Source organism: Labrus bergylta, chromosome 6 (assembly GCF_963930695.1).
Source record: "Labrus bergylta chromosome 6, fLabBer1.1, whole genome shotgun sequence".
NCBI classification, from domain to species: Eukaryota; Metazoa; Chordata; class Actinopteri; order Labriformes; family Labridae; genus Labrus; species Labrus bergylta.
Genome location: NC_089200.1, coordinates 3675125 through 3697214, shown reverse-complemented (window position 1 = coordinate 3697214; position 22090 = coordinate 3675125). Strand labels below are relative to the sequence as shown.

At 42.4% G+C, this 22090-nt stretch overlaps 2 protein-coding genes across 2 annotated transcripts in view; both read left to right on the top strand.

The window, feature by feature from the left end:
- Positions 1 to 3900: 3900 nt before the first annotated feature.
- LOC136179479 (interferon-induced protein with tetratricopeptide repeats 1-like) overlaps positions 3901 to 22090 on the top strand; it is an 83569-nt gene continuing 65379 nt past the window's right edge. Inside the window, exons 1-2 of the mRNA XM_065956316.1 lie at positions 3901 to 3914; positions 3998 to 6858. Coding sequence (XP_065812388.1) covers positions 3901 to 3914; positions 3998 to 5345 — 1362 coding nt within the window. The 3' untranslated portion in view covers positions 5346 to 6858. The remainder of the gene's footprint in view (positions 3915 to 3997; positions 6859 to 22090) is intronic.
- LOC136179478 (interferon-induced protein with tetratricopeptide repeats 1-like) lies at positions 10140 to 17713 on the top strand. The gene is made up of 2 exons (XM_065956315.1): positions 10140 to 10198; positions 16247 to 17713. Exons 1-2 carry the CDS (start codon positions 10140 to 10142, stop codon positions 17544 to 17546), a joined length of 1359 nt encoding a protein of 452 aa, XP_065812387.1. The 3' UTR covers positions 17547 to 17713.

Here is a 22090-nt window from a genome sequence, read left to right as displayed (position 1 = left end):
GGTGTCAGGGGCTGCAGTGAAGAGGTGCATTGTGTAATGGAAAATGTATTTTGCTGATGTGTTAAAATAAAACTGCGACAGTTGCTGAAATATCGCTGTTCAGATTGCACCAAGCCCATATCCTGTTAATCCTCTGAGGCCTTTGCGTAAACCTCTGCACAGGAAGTACATGTTAAGAACAAACAACCCCACTGGTTCAATAGAAATCAGGACGTTGTGTAAAATGAAAAGATAAAGCACGAGAGGGAAGGATCGGTATCGGCAGGCGATGGTGTACTACTATAATACCTCGTCAGGTGAAAGTTTCTCTAAATTTTGAAGCAGAGGTCTCCAGTGAGTGTAAAACCTATCAGAGCACCCTCTAAGAGTGAATTTAATTTTCTCTAACTTAAGGAGAAATAAGACATCGTGCAGCCATGCTTTGAAGGAGGGGGGTTGTGAAGATTTCCATGAGAGAAGGATCTTCCTGCGGGCAATCAAAGAGGCAAAAGCAATAACATTGTCCTGAGTGGTCGAGGTGAGAAGATTGTCAGGAGACCTCCCGAAAATAGCTATATGCAGGGATGGATTGATGTTTAGACCTAAAATGTCGGAGATGGGCTTAAAGAAGGATTGCCAATAATTAACTAATTTAGAACAGGACCAAAACATGTGAGTCAGGTTGCAAGGAGCCTGGGAGCATCTACCACAAGTTTCATCGATTGTATCTGGAAATATTCTGGAGAGTTTATATTTGCTGTAATGAAGTCTGTGGAGCACTTTAAACTGGATGAGAGACAGCCTAGCACAGCTAGAAGATGAGATGATGAGATGAGATTCAACTTTATTGTCATTACACATATACAAGTATAGAGTAACGAAATGAGGTTTGGCATCTCACCAGAAGTGCAACAAGCAGAAAGTGCAAGAATCTGTGTTATGTACAGTAATTACAAAATTTACAGAAAAAGTGAATTATTGGGTATATATGGCTGGATTAATGGGATGCTATAAATATAAATAAATACTATAAATATAAGGATATTTTTAGGATTATAATATACAGATTAAGGTGCAGTGAGCATGCTATACTAGATTACAGATAATATACAGAATATGGACATATTGTACAGGTCGATAACTTATTGAGGTGATATGAACATACTATATAATAATACAGGTGGATGAGAGATGTGTGTGTATGACCAGGAGGAGTGGTGGGGGGACGATGGGTGTGAGGTGATGTGCAGGGGAAAGGGGGCGGAGTTCGGAAGGTGAGATAAAGTTCAGAGTTTGGGGGGCAGAGTTCAGTAGAGAGACAGCTCTGGGGAAAAAGCTGTTCTTCAGTTCAGTTCAGATCTTTATTGTCCCTGGAAGGGAAATTTGATTTGCAACAGTGGACACAAAAACACGACAGATAAACAGACATAAGTTGATGAAATACAACCAAGAAATATAAAATATAAAAACTCACTGTTCGTTGAGAAGTTTCACTCAAATGGTATAAATAAATACATGTGCTTGCTCTGCTTGAAAGTGCAGTCAAGGATTTAAAGAAGATTAAGAGCATTAATTGCAAGAGGAACATATGAAAATTTAGATCTGTTTGCCTTAGCCCTGGGCAGCCTGTACCTCCGACCTGAGGGGAGAAGAACAAATTCCTCTAAGAGAGGATGGTCAGAGCTGGACAAGATAGACTTTGCTTTTCTAACAACTTATCTGTTCCAGATTTCTGACAATGAAAGCTGCTGAGCGCCGATTATTTTACTGACTGTATTGACAATACTGGAAAGACGATTTTTGTTCTGAACAGAAAGGTTACCATACCATGAGATAAAACAAAAGGTTAAAATTGACTCTATAAAAGATCGGTAGAATAAAACCATCAGTGTCTTGTCCACATTAAAAGTGTTCATTCTGCGCAGAAAGTAGAGTCTCTGGAGGCCCTTTTTGCAGATTGCATCTGTGTTCTTGTCAATCACAGTGCCCAGGTACTTGTAACACTCAACATTCTCCACAGGTGTACCTTTGATCATAGGCGGGAAGGTTGAGTGGGAGATTTTCCGAAAATCAATGACCATCTCTTTTGTTTTTTTGACATTGATCTTTAAGAAGTGGCGGTCGCACCACTCCACAAAGTCCTTCACAACAGGCCCGTGATCGACGTCTCCATCCTGGAGCAGACTGATTAGAACAGTATCGTCTGCAAACTTCAGGAGATGCCTGTTGTCATAGGTGCTCCTACAGTCATTTGTATATAAAATATACAATAAAGGGGACAGGACACACCCCTGTGGTGAGCCTGTGGATGACAGCCACTTCTCGGATAGGGCACCATTTGCCCTGACTGCCTGAGGCCTGCAAGTTAAAAAGTTCAAGATCCATTTCACCAACCCAGCATCAAGGTTAAAATGGGACAGCAGTTTCTTTTCTAAAATGTGGGGTTGGATTGTATTAAAAGCTGAGGAGAAATCTACAAATAAAAGCCTTGCATGTGTTTTTATACCCTCGAGATGTTTATATGAATAGTTAAATAGAGTAATAGTGGCATCAGCCACACCTCTGTTTGACTGATATGCAAAGTGCATCGGGTCAAGCAGGCCCTGAACATGATTGGTCAGAACTCTTTTGACCAATTGTTCAAAAGTCTACATTACTACTGAAGTCAGAGCCACATCCCTCAGGTCATTTAGCTCTTTGGGAGATTTGTTCTTAGCCACAGGTACAACAATAGAATCCTTCCACAGCTTGGGGACCTTGTGCACAGTAAATGACAAGTTGAAAAGATCTGTAAAAACATCACATAACTGATCTGCACATACTTTAAGAAATTTGCCAGTGATCATATCTGGTCCGGGACGAGCAGTGAGCTATAAATCAGGTTGTTTCTGGTCGATTATACACTGACGACATTAGAAAACAGACGAATAAAGACAGACCACTACTGCTAGTCGCAACTCGCGCAGCGCCATAGACTAAATGATCAGTCTGCTGGTTCTGGTCCGGAGGCTTCTGAAGCGCCTACCGGAGGGCAGGAGGGTAAACAGTCTGTGGGCAGGGTGGGAGGAGTCTTTAAGGATGCTGTGAGGTCGCCGCGGACAGCGTTTTTTTTGGACGTCCTCAATGACAGGAAGTGGACACCTTGTGATACGCTGGGCGGTTTTTACCACCCGCTGTAGCGCCTTACGGTCTGTGACAGAGCAGTTTCCGTACCAGACTGTGACACTGCTGGTCAGGATGCTCTCGATCACACAGCGGTAGAAGTTCATCGGTACAGCTGAAGACTGGTGGTGTCTATTCAGTGTCCTCAGGAAAAAGAGGCGTTGAAGAGCCTTCTTAACCAGACTGGAGGTGTTAGTGTTAGATGAATTAACAGACCCAAGAGATTTTTCCAGAAATCCTCAGAAAGGTTGGTTTGTAATTCGATTTCCCAATCAGCCTTGATCTTATTTACCGCAGACTCGTTAGTTGTGAACAGGAGGTCATAAAGGTAGGAAACCTGACCTTTGGGCAAGACTCTTGCCTTGAGTGCCAGATCAATGCCACTGGAGTTTGGAACTTGAGGGAATGCCGGTGAGTGGGTCCTAGCAACATCACGGAGCTGAAAATATAAAAAAAAAAAGTCGGAGCTATTTAAATTGAATGCAGAACGTAATTGTTCGAAACTGGCAAAAACATCATTAATGTATAAGTCACCCAGACAGCGCAGGCCATTCCTCTCCAAAGATGTAAATCGTGGGTCAATCCTAGCTGGTATAAAAAGGTGATTATTACGTATGGGCGTTGCTTTAGGGAGGGAAAGCCACCCAAAGTGTCGTCTAATTTGTGACCATACAATGTTTAGAATTTTAACTGCAGTACTCATTTAAATACTAGGTGTCTGAGTTACATATTGCTCCTTTAAAACATCTTATTTTCTTCATGGGAGATGAACAGTAAACATCCAAACATAGCACACTTCAAAGCAAAAAACTAGCTGCTGATGTGTTTAAATGTTTGTTTTTGTATTCTCCATCAGTGCTGCTCAGAGTCAAACCACACTGGAGTCCCTGCAGTGCCATTTCACCTGGGACCTGGACCGCAGCAGGCCGAAACTTTTACGTCTCACAGACAAGATGGAGGACTTCAGCACAGAGGAGGGAAATAGATGGCTGGGCCACATTTACAACCTGTGGGGGTTCATTCAGTATAAGATGGGGTTAAATGAAGAGGCTAACAGTTTGTTCCATAAAGCTGCAGAGACCCTCAACAAGCTGAGAGATGCAGATGAGGGTCCTTGGTTAGTGGTGAACTACGGGAACCTGGCCTGGCTGCACCACCACCTGGGAGATCAAGCAGAGAGTCAGGCTTGCCTGTCAAAGGTTGATGCCCTGATGGAAAAATACCCATCTCCATCACAGGACGACCTCCATCCAGAGATCTGCGCTGAAAAGGCCTGGACCCTGATGTTCTTCGGAGAGGATAAGAAGCTGGTTGTTGATTACTACGAGAAAGCTGCCAGGATGCAGCCGGACATGGTGGATTGGAACACCAGCTATGTCATATGGTTAAAGAACGCCCAAAACTTCAGTGACCCAAGGCTGGACCCTGACCTCTTGGAGAAAATGAGACAAGCCAAGGAACGGGATCCAGAGAACTTGTACCTCGCTGCGCTCTACCTTGACCAACGTGCTGATGAAGGAGAAAACATTCGAGATGAAGTCCGTGAGTTGGCTGGAAATGTGAGCACTCTGTGCTGCAGTGGCAGTGGCATGTGGGCCTTACTAAACCTTTACATAAAATACATATCAGTTGATGAGGCCGTTGATTTGGCAGAGAAAGTTCTGAAAGAACATCCAGATGTGTGTTATCTGAAGAAATTAGTTGCGCTCTGCTACAGATGGAGGATCATTTATAAAAGCAGTAGTTCCCCAGAACAAAGCATGATGGACAGAGCAATCACTCTCCACGAGGAGCTGCTCTCTCTTTACCCTCACTCTTCACTCAGAAACGAAACAGACCTCGCAACTATCTATGCAAAGTCACATCACAGCAAGGCCAAAGCTGAGCAGATATTTCAGAAACTGCTCAAAAATGAACCTGCAGAACCTGAAGACAAACAGATGCTATACAACAAATATGCAAATCATTTATACTTTAATCTAAATGACTCCCACAGATCGACACAGTATCACATGAAGGCAGCAGCAATACCAGAAATATCCTTCAGCCGTGAGAACAGCATCAGAATCCTGGAGGAGACTAAAGACAGAGGCATAATGTGCAGAGAAATAGAGGAGTTTCTCAGAAATCTGCAAGAGCCAAGGAAGTCCAGATGGGGAGGCAAATTTAGGGGGGACAATTTTGTCCAAGCAAAAAAAAAATAATAATAATTCTACAAAGGCGTATTGCTTTCACACGTGGTAATAAAGAGCAACAGAATCCTGGAGAAGAATGAAAAACAGGAGGGGGCCAATTCTGCCAGGGCGTCCAAAAAATAAGGATAAAAACTAACTAAAAACAAATGTCTTGCCATACAAAACTATTTGAAATAAATTAAAGGAAGGTTTACTTTTATTATTTTCTCTTTTAAGTCTCACATTTAACAATAGGTTAAAAAAAACTCAAGTTAAAATTAGGATTTTATTTTAGAATTAAGTCTTGCTTTTCATTTAAGGCCAAAAAAACACTTGTTGCTGCCACTTTTATGTCAGTGCTAAACTATGGCGATGCTCTTTACGTGCACGCATCCTGGCAAAGCCTACATGCGTTGGATACTGTCTACCATGGGGCACTGAGGGTTATCACCAATCTAAAAGCCCTTACTCACCACTGCTCCTTGTATGCTCGGGTTGGTTGGACTGCCTTGTCTGCACGTAGACTAAATCACTGGCATTTTTATTTATAAGGGTATTCTCGGTCTGCTTCCATCCTACCTACAGAGCTACATATAAAGTAATGGAAGTTACCATCTTCACCTTCTTACCATCCCTAAAGCCCGTACGGAATTAGGAAAAAGGGCGTTCAAGTATGCTGCTCCCTCTTCTTGGAATCGGTTGCAAGATACTCTAAGTCTTCGGGAGCTGGTTTCCTTGAATGTTTTTAAAGGTGGTCTTAATGATCTGGAGGCAGAAATATCTAACTGTAGATTTTTTAGCTAACTCGTATTGTCCTTTTTGATCGCTTTGTTGCTCATGACTTATGACAGATTCTGGTGAACTGGTTCTTTTTGTGATTCCTGTATTTATGTCCATTGTTGTTAAGTGTTTTATGTCTGAAACCCTGTAATTGTGCTGCTGCCTGTCTTGGCCAGGATGCTCTTGTAAAAGAGATTTTTAATCTCAATGAGACTTTTTCCTGGTTAAAAAAAATATATATATATATTTTCTTAATTATTTTTATTTTTGGGCTTTTATGCGTTTATTTAGAGATAGGACAGTAAATAGAGTTAGAAACAGGGGAGAGAGAGAGAGCGAGAGAGTTGGGAATGTCTTACTAATTCAGGACGGAGTTCCCTTCATGACATCACAAAGGGCAGTAGCCCCTCCCCCAGGTGGGTGACACTCCCACAGCTAGGTGTTTGTTCTGCCCTCTGAGTCTGCCTTCTTACCGTAAACAATAGGACATGGAGCGAGAAAGACCAAGTACACCCAAGCCCTTCCAGAGACAGGGCGTGGTCAGACACAGCTCATTTACATATTTAAAGGTACAGACACAGAAACAGCCTGTTCTGAGCAGGGCTGAAATAGAGGGGTTTATAGGCATGATCAAATACAGGATCAGAGTGGATTTAGAACAAGAAACTTCACACATGTTTTTGGAAGTTCTGAGAATTTTTTTAACTGGTTGAAGAGGAGGAGACTATGTGACCTTTAAATCTTACACCCTAGCTCCTGGTAGGTGTGACGTCCTTTGTAAAACACGGTCGTCATGGTGAATATTTAATGAAGAAATGTGTGAATTGTGATTATCATGTATTTTGCTTCTGTTGTGTTTTTTCAATGCTGTATTTTCAGATTTTAGAATTAATGGATTTTATATGAATGTGCTTCGCTTCAGAAATTTAAAGTCCTCATTGTTCATGTGAAAATGTATTTTCTGTTACCTGAAAATTATATATTAAGATGCTCCTGTTTGCTCAAGCTGTGTTTAAGCTTTATACCAATAAATGAACAGTGTGCACACCAAGAAATCGTCTTGAAGTTTTTTGTTTCAGTGGTTTCACCTTCTTCAGTTCTAAACTATCGGGAGGACGGAGCTAGAAATTTAAGCCTCGTCAGATCATAAGCGTCTGACAATTATTAGAGTAAGTTATTTGGCAGAAATATTCGAGTTCAATGAACATAAATGAAAGAAATTAGCTCTTTAGACAGATTAACAACTTCACATACACTTTACTGCCTGGGTTTACAACTAGCACAGGCGGCATCTGCTGGTGAACTAAGAGTATTACAAGATGGCGTCCATAAACTGATTCATCATCATGTTGCAGAGTACGGTGAATTTATAATCTGCCGCTCTCCTCTCCGAACACACGCACGCTGGCAAACTGATCATGTATGTGTGAGTATTTTATTCAGCCATTATACATATACAATCATTTTTAAACAATACAGACAGTTCAAACAGAGTCAACAGTCATGTGTTATGTAGCGACTGAAAAGGAAAAGGCAGAAGCAAAAAGCTTGAGATGCTTACGTCATCAACATGCAGGAGGAGCGTGAGCAATTAACAGGAAGGCCACCTACTGTCTGAGCCTTTTATTCACTTACTGTGTCAGGAAGAATAAGAACATTTCACAGCAGCACATGTTCTGATCATGTGTGTCTTGGCACAGTGAAAAACTAACCATCAATCATGGCATGGATGAACCACTTGTCGCTCCAAACGAGCAACAGCAGAAGAGCAGTTCAAGTTATGTTGGTAGAAAATTTGTGTAATGTAGAACCAAACCCAAACTTTATTTTGTATGCTCATGCTGGAATGCAAAAATAACGTGATTAAAGTTTCAAGTAACCATTAGAAAACCACTCAGTACTGGGTAGATATTGAGTACTTCTTCATCACATGTTGTAGAGTAGTGAATTATTATTTAACGGATAATGAAAGCTGGATAAACCACATAAATCTACCTGTTAACTAATGGTTACCTAGAGCCCTTTTCACATATGCACTCTGGATTATATCTAGTGGTTAGTTTCCCATTCGTCTCCCAGTAAGTATGCAAAATGTGTGTACCTTATTGTAAAGTGTTACCCATGTATGTTGTGACTTGTTGTATCTCTCCTGTTGATTTTCCATAACACACATTGTCTATATGCTGCATTCCTGTACTGACTCCGTCCCACTCCGGGCTCCGGCTCATCATTGATGGTGAATTGAAGTTTTGGGCTGAATCCTGGAATAAAAGGAAAACCGATGTTGAAAAACAAAAACCTCATACTCTGTCAGTGTAACAGTTTGATATTGACAGCATAAGACTTTCCCCAAAACACTTGTTTTTCATTTTATATCTTCTTTTGAGTTTTACATTATTCTCCTGCCTGTTTATTTTGGAGTCTGTGTGTGTGTGCCCCAACTGCTTGGGGCCCCAGACCAGTAGGGGCCCCTCAGGGCTCACAAATGTAAACCAAAGCAGTGCCCCAAAATGACAGTAGGAAACCTCCCTAAGGGGGCCCCATCTGACAGCACTCACTGTTGTTGCCCTGCTAAGTGTCACATACATTATTGCTTTGAAAACCAAAATTTGTTTCTGAAAGTCAACAAAGTAAAATGAAGAGGAATAATCCCCAACAGACTCTAGAATTACCACAGTGTGAGTGATGACGTCAGGAATGTGGTCAGAGCCGTTGACAGCTTGGTCGGAGGTAAGTTAATGATGATTCACACTCCGTCGATAAACACATTTTATAGTATTTTTTTAGTTGTTTAGATGTAATCAAACTGTGGTTTTCAGTTACTGATCATATTCGATTCATCCCGTATCAGTTCTGCGGAGTTTTGAATAATATTCATAAAGTTATTCATTAGTCGTGAATGTTAACGGCTAATGTACTGAATGTTAAGCTAGCGTCTCGCGCAATAGGAAACCCCATAGTCACTCCGAGCTGCATCATTACCGGTGACGTCATCATTGTCTCACGTTTAGCAGCTTTACTTTTGTCTCCAAAAAGTTTGTAACCTTACAAACCGATCTATGTAGCCATTTATCCACGACCTATAGTTGTCATGGTAACAGTTGAATAAACAAACTAGACAACGGGCTGCAGACACTCAGGCTCCATCAAAATCTGGTAATATTACTGTACCTTTTGAGTCTGCGTGGTTCCTCATCTTCTCACAGCGTCTCTGCCGGCTTCCTCACCCTTTGTTTGTCAACAAATGCACATGGTGTCAGAGGGGGAGGCGTGACCGTTTTTATGACACTGCAGTTGCACTCAGAGACCTCCTGATGGCGCCAAAGTGCACCAAAACTGACAACATATTGAGACTTTAAGTTTTAATTCTTAAGAAAGGAAAGGAAAGTCACATAACATCCTGCTGATAAGGAAAGTGTCACGCCTCTATCACAGACAATTAAAGCTGCTGCTGCACATCACGTCATCCAGACTAGAGAGCTGAAGCTGGAGCGACTGTAACCAGAGAGCACCATCAAGAGGAAACATCTGCTCGACTAAGTCATCTTCAGAAAACGACTGAGAGGAAGAAACAGTAGAAAGATGAGGTGAGTATCTGACTTGCATACGAATGTTTACATGTTTTTAATTTATTAATTCCAAACCCTTTCCTTTTAGTCTTTTTCTTCCCCTTTAGCTTCATTATTTTAGTGTTTCATAAATTTACTTTTCTCACTTTGTTGCTTTTGTGACTTTTTGTTTGTCTGGGGTAAAATAATAATAATACATTTTATTTATAAGTTTCAATTTCAAGACACTGTACATTTGTTAAAAAGACAGAAGGATCAGAACAGTAAGGACAGACTAACAGACACTGCAACATTACACACAAATCATAAATAAAACAACATAAAGGTGCAGCGACAGATATACAGAACACACATCACAATCATAGATTAAAAGATTATTTGGAGAGGTGAATTTTGATTAGTGATTTGAATGTAGAAGGGTCAGTGCAGTGTTGAATGTGTGTAGGGAGTGAGTTTCCAGAGGGAGGGGGCAGCTATGGAGAAGGCTCTGTCCCCCCGGGTTCGTCGCTTGGTTCCAAGTGGGGGAGACAGGAGGTTGGCTTTTAAAGAATGGAGGCTGCGTGCAGGAGTGTGAGGGTGAACTGTGAGATAGGAGGGGACCTGGTGGTTAAGGGCTTTATGTGTAAGGAGCAGGATTTTGAATCGGATACGGTACGAGACAGGGACCCAGTGGAGATATATAGGACAGGGGTGAGGGGTTCACTGGATCGGGTGTGGGTGAGACGGGGTGCAGCACAGTTCTGGATGTATTGGAGTTTATTAAGGACTTTGGATGATCATTTTTAGAAACAGAAGGGTATCAAGTGTATCACTTTAAGCTAATATTAATAAAAACAAGTTAAAGATGGATTTTGATAAACTGTTGTCTGTCGGTGAGGTAGGATTTTAACCAGGAAAGAGCAGTGCCAGTGAAGTTGAGTGAGTGTTCTATGCTGGATAGAAGCACCGCATTCAAGCAAGGTCAGTTCACCCCTCTGCTCAAAAAACCCACACTAAACCCAGCCCAGGTTGAAAACTACAGACCGGTTTCTCTTCTGCCCTTTCTGTCAAAAATACTTGAGCGCACAGTCTTTAAGCAAGTCTCTGAGTTCCTGTCCAGAAACGATCTTTTTGACCCAAATCAGTCACGCTTTAAGCGGGGCCACTCTACTGAAACTGCACTACTGTCAGTAACAGAATCGTCAGTCCTCAGTTCTATTACTGCTAGACCTGTCTGCTGCCTTTGACACAGTCAACCATCAAATCCTCCTATCCACGCTCTCTGAACTTGGCATCTCAGGATCTGCCCTCTGCTGGTTCGTGTCCTACCTCTCTGGGCGATCCTATAGAGCAGGGGTGTCCAAACTTTTTTTCTTGCAGGCCAAAATTGTCGTGTTAGAAACGCTCGCGGGCCACAGGTTTTTTTCTTACCCTTTTAAATATAGTTGAAAAAATAGTAAGGCTTTGTAGATCAGAATCAAAAGAAACCCTTTCATAAAAGGGAATCAAATATTTTGATTTCTTCGTTCTACTTTATTAGTTTTTTTCTCAGAGCCTGTAACATGGTTCATTTAGCTCAGGTCATTAAATGGTTAAACAACAGTCCGCTTGTTTGCAAAAACTTTGCATATGTTTTTTTTTCATAGTTTACAAAAAAATGTGGAAAATAGTAAAATCTGTAGATTTAAAACAACAACATACATGTTACTGAACATTTTCTGTTTTAGGAATATTGTTCAGCACTTGTTAACATGAAAAATAAGATAACGTGCCAATCTTAATCAATAAAATCTTCTGATTCTTCATTTGAAGTCACGGGTCAAATGGCCCTCGGGCCGCACTTTGGACACCCCTGCTATAGAGTGTCGTGGAAGGGAGAAGTGTCCAAAGCGCACAGCTTATCCACAGGGGTACCTCAAGGGTCAGTGCTTGGTCCCCTTCTCTTCTCCATATACACAAGCTCAATTGGTTCAATAATCCGCTCTCATGGCTTCTCATACCACTGCTATGCTGACGATACCCAGCTCTTCCTGTCATTCCCACCAGACGATGTTACAGTCTCTGCAAGAATCTCATCATGCCTTGCTGATATCTCTAAATGGATGAATGAACAGCACCTTCAACTCAATCTTTCAGAGACTGAGCTCCTTATCATCCCAGCCAGTCCCTCTATGCAACCACAGATCAATATCCAGCTTGGAACAACCAAACTCATGCCCACAAAGTCTGCCCGGAACCTGGGTTTCATGATCGATGACCAGCTAACTTTTAAGGTTCATGTAGCTTCGATTGCCCGGTCATGTCGATTTGCCCTGTACAACATCAGGAAGATCAGACCTTACCTGTCAGAACACGCTACACAGCTCCTGGTACAGGTTCTTGTGATATCACGCATCGATTATTGCAACTCTCTACTGGCAGGTCTTCCTACATGCACTATCAAACCTCTGCAAATGATACAAAATGCAGCAGCACGACTGGTCTTCAACCTTCCCAAAAGAGCACATGTCACTCCGCTGTTCATCTCCTTACACTGGCTCCCAGTTACTGCTCGCATCAAATTTAAAACTCTGCTGCTCGCTTACAAAACAGCCACAAAAACGTCTCCTCCTTACTTTAACTCTCTCATCCAGGTCTACGCTCCCTCCCGCCCACTACGCTCTGCCAATAAAAGGCGTCTGATCCAACCTTCACAACAGGGTCCTAAGTCTCTGACTAGACTCTTCTCCTCTGTCGCCCCCCGGTGGTGGAATAAACTTCCAAACTCCATTTGATCTGCAGAGTCCCTCTGCACCTTTAAGAAAAAGCTAAAGACCCAGCTCTTTCATGAATACCTACTAACTTAATGATGATGGTTTCGATATCATTGATGATGACGGTTGTGACGATTGTTTTTGTTTGATAACGATGACTTATAAGATGGTTTCTATACTGATTAGAGCTCCCAAGAACTGCCGTCAATGTTGTGCTTTGCCTCTGGTCACTTCCTGTCAGCACCTGTGTGTCCAATCAGACTCAAAGCTGATTGTTTGCTCTTACTGACATTGTTCCCTTTTTTCTAGATCCTTGCTTATGTTGTACTTACTCTCTGATGTACGTCGCTTTGGATAAAAGCGTCTGTTAAGTGAATTGTAGAATTTTAGAATTGTAGAATACTGTGGCTGATGGTGTCAGGGGCTGCAGTGAAGAGGTGGATTGTGTAATGGAAAATGGATTTTGCTGATGTGTTAAAATAAAACTGTGACAGTTGCTGAAATATCGCTGTTCAGATTGCACCATGCCCATATCTGAAGGAGGGGGGTTGTGAAGATTTCCATGAGAGAAGGATCTTCCTGCGGGCAATCAAAGAGGCAAAAGCAATAACATTGTCCTGAGTGGTCGAGGTGACAAGGTCGTCAGGAGACCTCCCGAAAATAGCTATATGCAGGGATGGATTGATGTTTAGACCTAAAATGTCGGAGATGGGTTTAAAGAAGGATTGCCAATAATTAACTAATTTATTATTCCTTTTTCCAGAAATCCTTAGAAAGGTTGATTTGTAGTTCGTTTTCCCAATCAGCCTTGATCTTATTTACCGCGGACTCGTTAGTTGTGAACAGGAGGTCATAAAGGTAGGAAACCTGACTTTTGGGCAAGACTCTTGCCTTGAGTGCCAGATCAATGCCACTGGGGTTTGGGACTTGAGGGAATGCCGGTGAGTGGGTCCTAGCAAAATTACGGAGCTGAAAATACCGAAAAAGGTCGGAGCTATTTAAATTGAATGCAGAACGTAATTGTTCGAAACTGGCAAAAACATCATTAACGTATAAGTCACCCAGACAGCGCAGGCCATTCCAATCCTAGCTGGTATAAAAAGATGATTATTACAGATGGGCGTTGCTTTAGGGAGGGAAGGAGAGCAGGAGTCAGCCTCTAATCAGCACCAGCTGCACTGGGGTGAGATAAACCAAAGTATAATTTTGTGAACATTGGCTGCCAAATAGTAGCTGATAAAATTGGGTAGCCCAAGCCCTCCCACTGACCTGCTCCTCTGGAGTAAAGTTTTACCTGTTCTCGCAAATAAAAGAAGAAATAATGTTGTTTATAGATTTAATAAAGGATATATTCCTTATAATTATATCCCCCCCCCCCCCCCCCCCTTTGATCCCTTTGAACCCTCAGACCAACTTTAAAACTGATAACGGCTCAATGCGAACAACAGTGAGGAGAGCGGACAGCCTTGCCTAGTGCTGCGAAAAAGAGGAAATGGTTCTGAACACTGTGTGTTTGTACACACAGATGCGTAGGGGGAGGAGCAGAGTAGCTTAATCCAGGAGATGAAGCTGGCACTAAAACCGAACTGTTGCAAAGTGAAAAAGAGATAAGCCCACTCCACCCTGTTAAAGGCCTTCTCTGCTTCGAGAGATATTACAGCTTCAGGTTCCGTAGAAGAGGACGGGGTGTGAATGATACCGAGAAGCCTTCTGACATTAGAAAAAGAGTGCCTCCCCTTTATGAATCCTGTCTGATCTTCTGAGATTACTGTGGGCATAATAGACTCCAGGCGACGGGCTAGGACCTTAGCTAGAATTTTAACGTCAACAGAAAGGAGTGAAATTGGGCGATAGGATGCACAGCTTGCTGTGTCCTTGTCTTTCTTGTGAATGAGAGATATAGAAGCTTGCATGAGTGTGGGTGGCAAGGTGGCATGATTGGTTAAACATTTCAAGTAGGAGTGGAGCAAGCAGGTCAGAAAACCGTTTGAAAAACTCTACAGGATACCCGTCTGGGCCCGTTGAATTGCCAATGGGCATTGAGCAAATGGCCTCTTTGATTTCAGGAAGTGTGTCTGACTGTCATTAGGCAAAACTTTCGGTAACATTAATTTATCAAAGGAATTACATAATAGACTTTCATCGTTAGGGGACTTGGAGGTATACAGTTTAGAATAAAATGACCTAATTAAGTCGTTTATCTTATCTGGGTCAGAGGTTAGACAGCCTGACTCGTCTCGTGTCTGGGTGATCTGGTTGGAAGCCAATCTGGCCTTTAGTTGGTGGGCCAGAAGGCGACCCGCCTTGTCAGCATGTTCGTACATAGACCCACGAGAGCGGAGGAGGAGACATTCAGCTTCTGTAGTGAGAAGAAGGTCAAGCTCTGTATGGAGTCCTAGCCTTTCTTTGTACAAGTCAGGTGTTTGGGAAGTCGACAGTAAAACATCAAGGTTAGCTATAGATTTTTCTAATTCCCTCTGATCGTTGGAATAACAATTTATTCTATGATGATTTATCTAATTGTTTCTCTAACTTAGGCAAAACAATGGACACCCAACTCTCCCACAGGGAATCGTACAAAGGGGCAGAGGGGAGGCGGAAAAACGGATACATAATACTAACCAAAGAAGAAGAAAACACAGGAAGAAGGGGCTGCAGACTACAAAATAAGACAAAACAGACAATTGCCAGTTACTTTTGGGTAATTATAAAAACATAAACGGTCATCCACCAGCATATTTGACCCTGTTACTCAGACGGCCCAGTGTGTGCAGGTCAGACCACCACAGCAGTCACAATCTACCCATCTGTCAGACCACCGACAAACAAACAACGTCTTTTAACCGTTTAAAGGTTTACTGAACTCTCCTGATCATAATAATTCATCAAACTGAGTCCCAACGGTTTAAATCCAATAAAAGATTTAATCCAAACACATTAGCTCCACATTAGGAGCAAAGTGTACCAATCCAACCCTAAAGGTTGGAGCGAGACAAATCGCAGTCCGTTGATTGGTTAAAAGAACCGCCACTTTCCGTCTGACAGCAGTAATAAAGGACAAACAGAAAACGTGCCATGTTTAAATATCCTTGGAGGTGCAGACCACTGACCGGACCGCTAGGTGGAAATGAGGTTTTTGACTTGTGAGCCATTCTGTTGTCAGTGTGCAGAATGTGGTTTGACATTATGCTGCTGCAATAAACAAGGCCTTCCCAGAAAAGAGGTTTTCTATTTGGCAGCATATGTTGCTCCAAAACCTTTATGTATGGTTCAGCATTCATGGAGCCTTGACAGATGTGCAGTTTACCCATGCACCCCTATACCATCACAGGTGCTGTTTTTTTTATCTGAGCGCTGATAACAAGCCAGATGGTCCCTCTCCTCTTTAGCCCCGGAGGATGCAGCGTCCATTTTTTCTAAAAAGATTTCAAATTGTGAATTGTCAGAACTCAGGACAGTGTTCCACTTCGACTTAGTCCATTTTAAATGACCTCAGGCCCAAGGAAATCCAGCAATGTTTCTGGATCTGGTTTATATACAGCTTGCTCTCTGTATGGTAGAGTTTCAGCTAACGTTGTGAATCCAGAGATGAGCTGTGTTCACAGACTATGTCTCCTGGAGGTGTTCCTGAGCCCATGCAGTGATGTCCACCAAATAATTTAGTCGGTTTTTTATTTATCTGAGAAGTTTACTTAATTATCTGACTATATAATAGGGTAATAAAAGTGATTGACAGCTCAGGTTTAGAAGAGTAGAGGAGAAATTGCGAGACAAGACATAACAAACAATAACACAAGAATCAAAAATAGCTGCTGATGTGTTTAAATGTTTGTTTTTTATTCTCCATCAGTGCTGCTCAGAGTCAAACCACACTGGAGTCCCTGCAGTGCCACTTCACCTGGGACCTGGACCGCAGCAGGCCGAAACTTTTACTTCTGAAAGACAAAATGGAGGACTTCAGCACAGAGAAGGGAAATAGATGGCTGGGCCACATTTACAACCTGTGGGGGTTCATTCAGTATAAACTGGGGTTAAATGAAGAGGCTAACAGTTTGTTCCAGAAGGCTGCAGAGACCCTCAACAAGCTGAGAGACGCAGATGAGGGTCCTTGGTTAGTGGTGAACTACGGGAACCTGGCCTGGCTGCACCACCACCTGGGAGATCTAGAGGAGAGTCAGGCTTACCTGTCAAAGGTTGATGCCCTGATGGAAAAATACCCATCTCCATCCCAGGACGACCTCCATCCAGAGATCTGCGCTGAAAAGGCCTGGACCCTGATGTTCTTCGGAGAGGACATGATTCTGGTTGTTGATTACTACGAGAAAGCTGCCAGGATGCAGGCGGACATGATGGATTGGAACACCAGCTATGTCATATGGTTAAAGAACGCCCAAAACTTCAGTGACCCAATGCTGGACCCTGACCTCTTGGAGAAAATGAGACAAGCCAAGGAACGGGATCCAGAGAACTTGTACCTCGCTGCACTCTACCTTGACCAACGTGCTGATGAAGGAGAAAACATTCGAGATGAAGTCCGTGAGTTGGCTGGAAATGTGAACACTCTGTGCTGCAGTAGCAGTGGCATGTGGGCCTTACTAAACCTTTACATAAAATACATATCAGTTGATGAGGCCGTTGATTTGGCAGAGGAAGTTCTGAAAGAACATCCAGATGTGCATTATCTGAAGAGATTAGTTGCGTTCTGCTACAGATGGAGGATCGTTTATAAAAGGAGAGATTACCCTGATCCAGAACAAAGCATGATGGACAGAGCAATCGCTCTCCACGAGGAGCTGCTCTCTCTTTACCCTCACTCTTCACTCAAAAAGGAAACTGACCTCGCAATTATCTATGCAATGTCACGTCACAGCAAGGCCAAAGCTGAGCAGATATTTCAGAAACTGCTCGAAAATGAACCTGCAGAACCTTCAGACAAACAGATGCTTTACAACAGATATGCACATCATTTATTCTTTCATCAAAATGACTCCCACAGGTCGATACAGTATCACATGAAGGCAGCAGCAATACCAGAAAAATCTTCCTTCCGTGAGAACAGCATCAGAATCTTGGAGAGGAATAAACAAAGACGCATAATGTGCAGAGAAATTGAAGAGTTTTTCGGAAACCTGCAAGAGCCAAGGCAGTAAAGATAGGGAGGCAAATTTAGGGGGAACAATTTTGTCCAAGCAAAAGAAAACAACAACTAATTTAAAAGAATCCTGGAGAAGAATGAAAAACAGGAGGGGGCCAATTCTGCCAGGGCGTCCAAAAAATAAGGATAAAAACTAACTAAAAACTAATTTCTTGTCATTCAAAACTGTTTGAATTAAATTAAAGGAAGGTTTATTTTTATTATTGTAACAGCCGACCTGCGGGGGTACTCAGACTTTGGAAGGTCCCCTCACAGGGGTCAAATAAATGACCAGTTAAAAATGAAACACAGAAACACATTTAAAGAGAAAAGGTGCCAAGGTTTATTAAATTAACTAACATAAAATTCATGAGTCACCATAAGATAATTGGCGCATATTTCAATGTCTTACAGGCGGAAGTATGGCTTTGAGTATTTTGATGCTTTACTGAGGAGGAATTCAGTGTCACACTTCTACAGCAAGGGAGTAAAAAGACTCCTTGTCACACAATATCACTGCAACTTAATCACACTATGTATGAGCATGCAATATCACTGCAACTTCAACTATAATCACACTATGTATGAGCATGCAATATCACTGCAACTTCAACTATAATCACATTATGTATGAGCATGCAATATCACTGCAACTTCAACTATAATCACACTATGTATAAGCATGCAATATCACTGCAACTGCCCTCGCAACCAAAATTACCTTGACCCTCCCTGATGGTCCGCCCTGACGCTGTGCTGGGGAAATGGTGATAATTAAAACAAACAAGACGAAAAACAAAAAATAAACTAGTCAGCCTACTGAGGCAACCCCATAGATCTGTTGCCTCAAATACTGGCTCATAATGCCAGGCGGACTAGAAACAAAATACCGAAACAAAAATCAACACCGAAGAAAACAAACAAAACCCACACAGTAAGAGCAGCAGAGGAAATCTGCCAGGCTCCCTGAAACAAAGAAAATAGAAGCATTAGTTGGTCACATTAATACATTTCCCTAATCCCAAAATAAACATAATACAAAAACATATCCTCAACATCAATTACACAGTGGCCATAGCTTTATTAGACAAAAAAATACATATCGCTGTGCGTACCTGGTGTGCTGGGCCCAAACCTTCCCAGCAACCCCCTGCCAAGTACAACGCCCGGCAACTTTGCTAAAAATGGAGGACAGGGCATAAGTACACGACTTTATAACCATTTAAGTAAAACTAAATTAAAACCACATTCAAAACTTGTCTCACCGATCGCCAGCTCCGCTACACACCAGAGACACTCACTTGGCGATCAGCCCCTGAAGTCACACCTGATGTGTCCGAACGTTCTGACCAAATGACAACTGGAAACATTATAGTTCTGGTATTAATACCTTCTCTTTATAAAACTTGAAACACAAAACAAAACAAAGCATGTTTCCTTACCAGTTTTCCCAGACGCAAACAAACAAAACAGCCGGCATGGATGAGGGTGTACACCGTCCCTCTCCTTCCGGGTGGGAACAAAAACACTGCCTCTCTGTTCCTACCCCCCCTTTATACCCTCATGGAGAATAGCAGCGTCTCAGGTGCCACCAGTTACAATCATTTTCTTAATTATTAGTATTTTTGGGATTTTATGCATTTATTTAGAGATAGGACAGTGGATAGAGTTAGAAACAAGGGATAGAAAGAGAGAGAATTGGGAACGACTTACTAATCAGTGTTTCCCCTAGGTTTACAGCGTTGGGGGGTGAGGACAAGCAGAAATGCCGACACGGCGACACAACGACACAAACACTTGAAGGAATCTTGGTGTTCATGTGTTACTTTTAATGACAGCTGTCCTTTTCTGTCGGAAAGGTATCCTTAAATGACTTCTTTCCCTGATTTCCAACTCTATCCACTATCCTATCCCTACAATAAAGGCCCAAAAAGCCCAAAAATAAATCTTAAAAAAAAAAATATATATATATATATATATATATATATATTTTTTTTTTTTTTTTTTTTTTTACTTGACCTTCAGGGGGGGCGGGAGGGGCCGTAATATAATGGTAGGGTAAACACTGCTAATTCAGGACGGAGTTCCCTTCATGACATCACAAAGGGCAGTAACTCCTCCCCCAGGTGGGTGACACTCCCACAGCTAGGTGTTTGTTCTGCCCTCTGAGTCTGCCTTCTCACTGTAAACAATAGGACATGGAGCGAGAAAGACCGCTTCCCCAAAGAGTCAACAATAAAGAGCCTATAATCTTTATTCTAGGAGTACACCCAAGCCCTTCCAGAGAGGGGGCGTGGTCAGACACAGCTCATTTACATATTTAAAGGTACAGACACAGAAACAGCCTATTCTGAGCAGGGCTGAAATAGAGGGGTTTATAGGCATGATCAAATACAGGATCAGAGTGGATTTAGAACAAGAAACTTCACACACATGTTTTGAGGAGCTCTGAGAATTATTTAAACTGGTTGAAGAGGAGGAGGATATGTGACCTTTAATTCTTACACCCTAGCTCCTGGTAGGTGTGACGTCCTTTGTAAATACACAGTTGTCATGGTGAATACTTAATGAAGAAATGTGTGAGTTGTGATTATCATGTATTTTGCTTCTGTTGTGTTTTTTCAATGCTGTATTTTCAGTTTTTAGAATTAATGGATTTCATAAGAATGTGCTTCGCTTTGGATATTTAAAGTCCTCATTGTTCATATGAAAATGTATTTGCTGTGTGACCTGAAAATTATATATTAAGATGCTCCTGTTTGCTCAAGCTGTGTTTAAGCTTTATACCAATAAATGAACAGTGTGCACACCAAGAAATTGTCTTGAAGTTTTTTGTTTCAGTGGTTTCACCTTCTTCAGTTCTAAACTATCGGGAGGACGGAGCTAGAAATGTAAGCCTCGTCAGATCATAAGCGTCCTAATTCTGCTAAAGCCTATCACACTAAACGATTTTATCATTACATTTAAAGAGACACACACACCAAAACGGAGCATTCTGAGAGAGCTGGTTTATACAGGATCACAAACATGACATGAATAACAATGTTCACATCCAGCACAAAGATTACATAGAAAACAAACACTAATTTCTAACATCAAATTCAAAGTCAAAGTCAACTTTATTGTCAATTTCAAAATATGCCAGACATACAGTGGAATCGAAACTTCGTTTGTCTCCGTCCCGCGGTGCAATACAACCAAAATAAGGTAAAATAGATCAAATAAAATGAGGTAATCTTAAGATAAATAATATTTACAGTAATAAATTCTAAATTGTGCAAAAGGTACAAAATGGTAAATAAAATAAATAAAAGAAAAGAAAATTGAAAGAAAAAGTAAACTTGTGCAATATGTGCAATGTGCAGTAAACTGAGTGTACTTTTGAATAGTTAGCTTCAGAGTTATTAGTCCAGAGTTCTTGGTGGCAAACGGGAGGGGGTTTCAACGTCCAGTGTTCGTGGGGGCAGAGGGGAGAGAAGGAAGAGAAGGGAGAGAGTTAAGCTTCCTGACAGCTTGGTGGAAGAAGCTGTTTCTCAGTCTGGTGGAGCCGGCCCGCAGGCTGCGGTACCGTCTCCCCGATGGCAGGAGGCTGAAGAGGCTGTGTGAGGGGTGGGTGGGGTCACGCACAATGCTGGTTGCTTTGTGGGTGAGGCGGGTACCGTAGAGGTCCAGAAGAGAGGGGAGTGGGACACAGATAATCCGTTCAGCAGCCTTCACTGTGCGCTGCAGGGTCTTGCGGTTGGCAGCAGTGCAGCTCCCAAGCCACACAGTGATGCAGCTGGTCAGGATGCTCTCGATGGTGCCTCTGTAGAAGGAGCACATGATGGATGGGGGGGCTCGTGCTCTCTTCAGCTTGCGGAGGAAATAGAGGCGCTGCTGGGACTTCTTGGCCAGTGATGTGGTGTTGGTTGTCCAGGAGAGATCCTCACTGATGTGAACCCCCAGGAACTTGGTGCTGCTTACTCTCTCCACAGCAGCACCGTCGATGGTCAGTGGGGGTTTAGGAGTGGGGACTCTCCGGAAGTCGACAACAACCTCCTTGGTCTTGTTGACGTTCAGGAAGAGGTTGTTGTCTCTGCACCACGTGGCCAGTTGGCTGACCTCCATCCAGTAGTGTGTCTCATTGTTGTTGAAGATGAGACCAACCACTGTTGTGTCAACGGCGAACTTCACAATGTGGTTTCTGCTGAAGGATGGAGCGCAGTCGTGGGTCAGCAGCGTGAAGAGCAGGGGGCTGAGCACACAACCCTGGGGGGCCCCAGTGCTCATGACGGTGGTTTTTGATGTGTTGCCGCCGACCCCCAGCTGGTCCAGTTTGCTGATCAGCTGCTGAGGGATGATGGTGTTGAATGCTGAACTGAAGTCTATGAACAGCATTCTGACGTATAAGTTTTTGGGTGAAGGGCTGGGTGAAGAGCAGAACAGATGGCATCCTCGGTGGATCTGTTACCTTGGTATGCAGACTGGCCATGACTAACCTTTCAAAGCACTTCATGACGATAGGGGTCAGTGCAACATAATATAATATATTCCTTTTAATTATTAGAGTAAGTAATTTGG

Coding starts and splice junctions, on each gene's coding strand:
- LOC136179478 (XM_065956315.1), top strand. CDS start 10,140: ATGGAGAAGGCTCTGTCCCCCCGGGTTCGTCGCTTGGTTCCAAGTGGG. Junction 10,199..16,246: donor CCAAGTGGGGGAGACAGGAG/GTTGGCTTTTAA, acceptor ATTCTCCATCAG/TGCTGCTCAGAGTCAAACCA.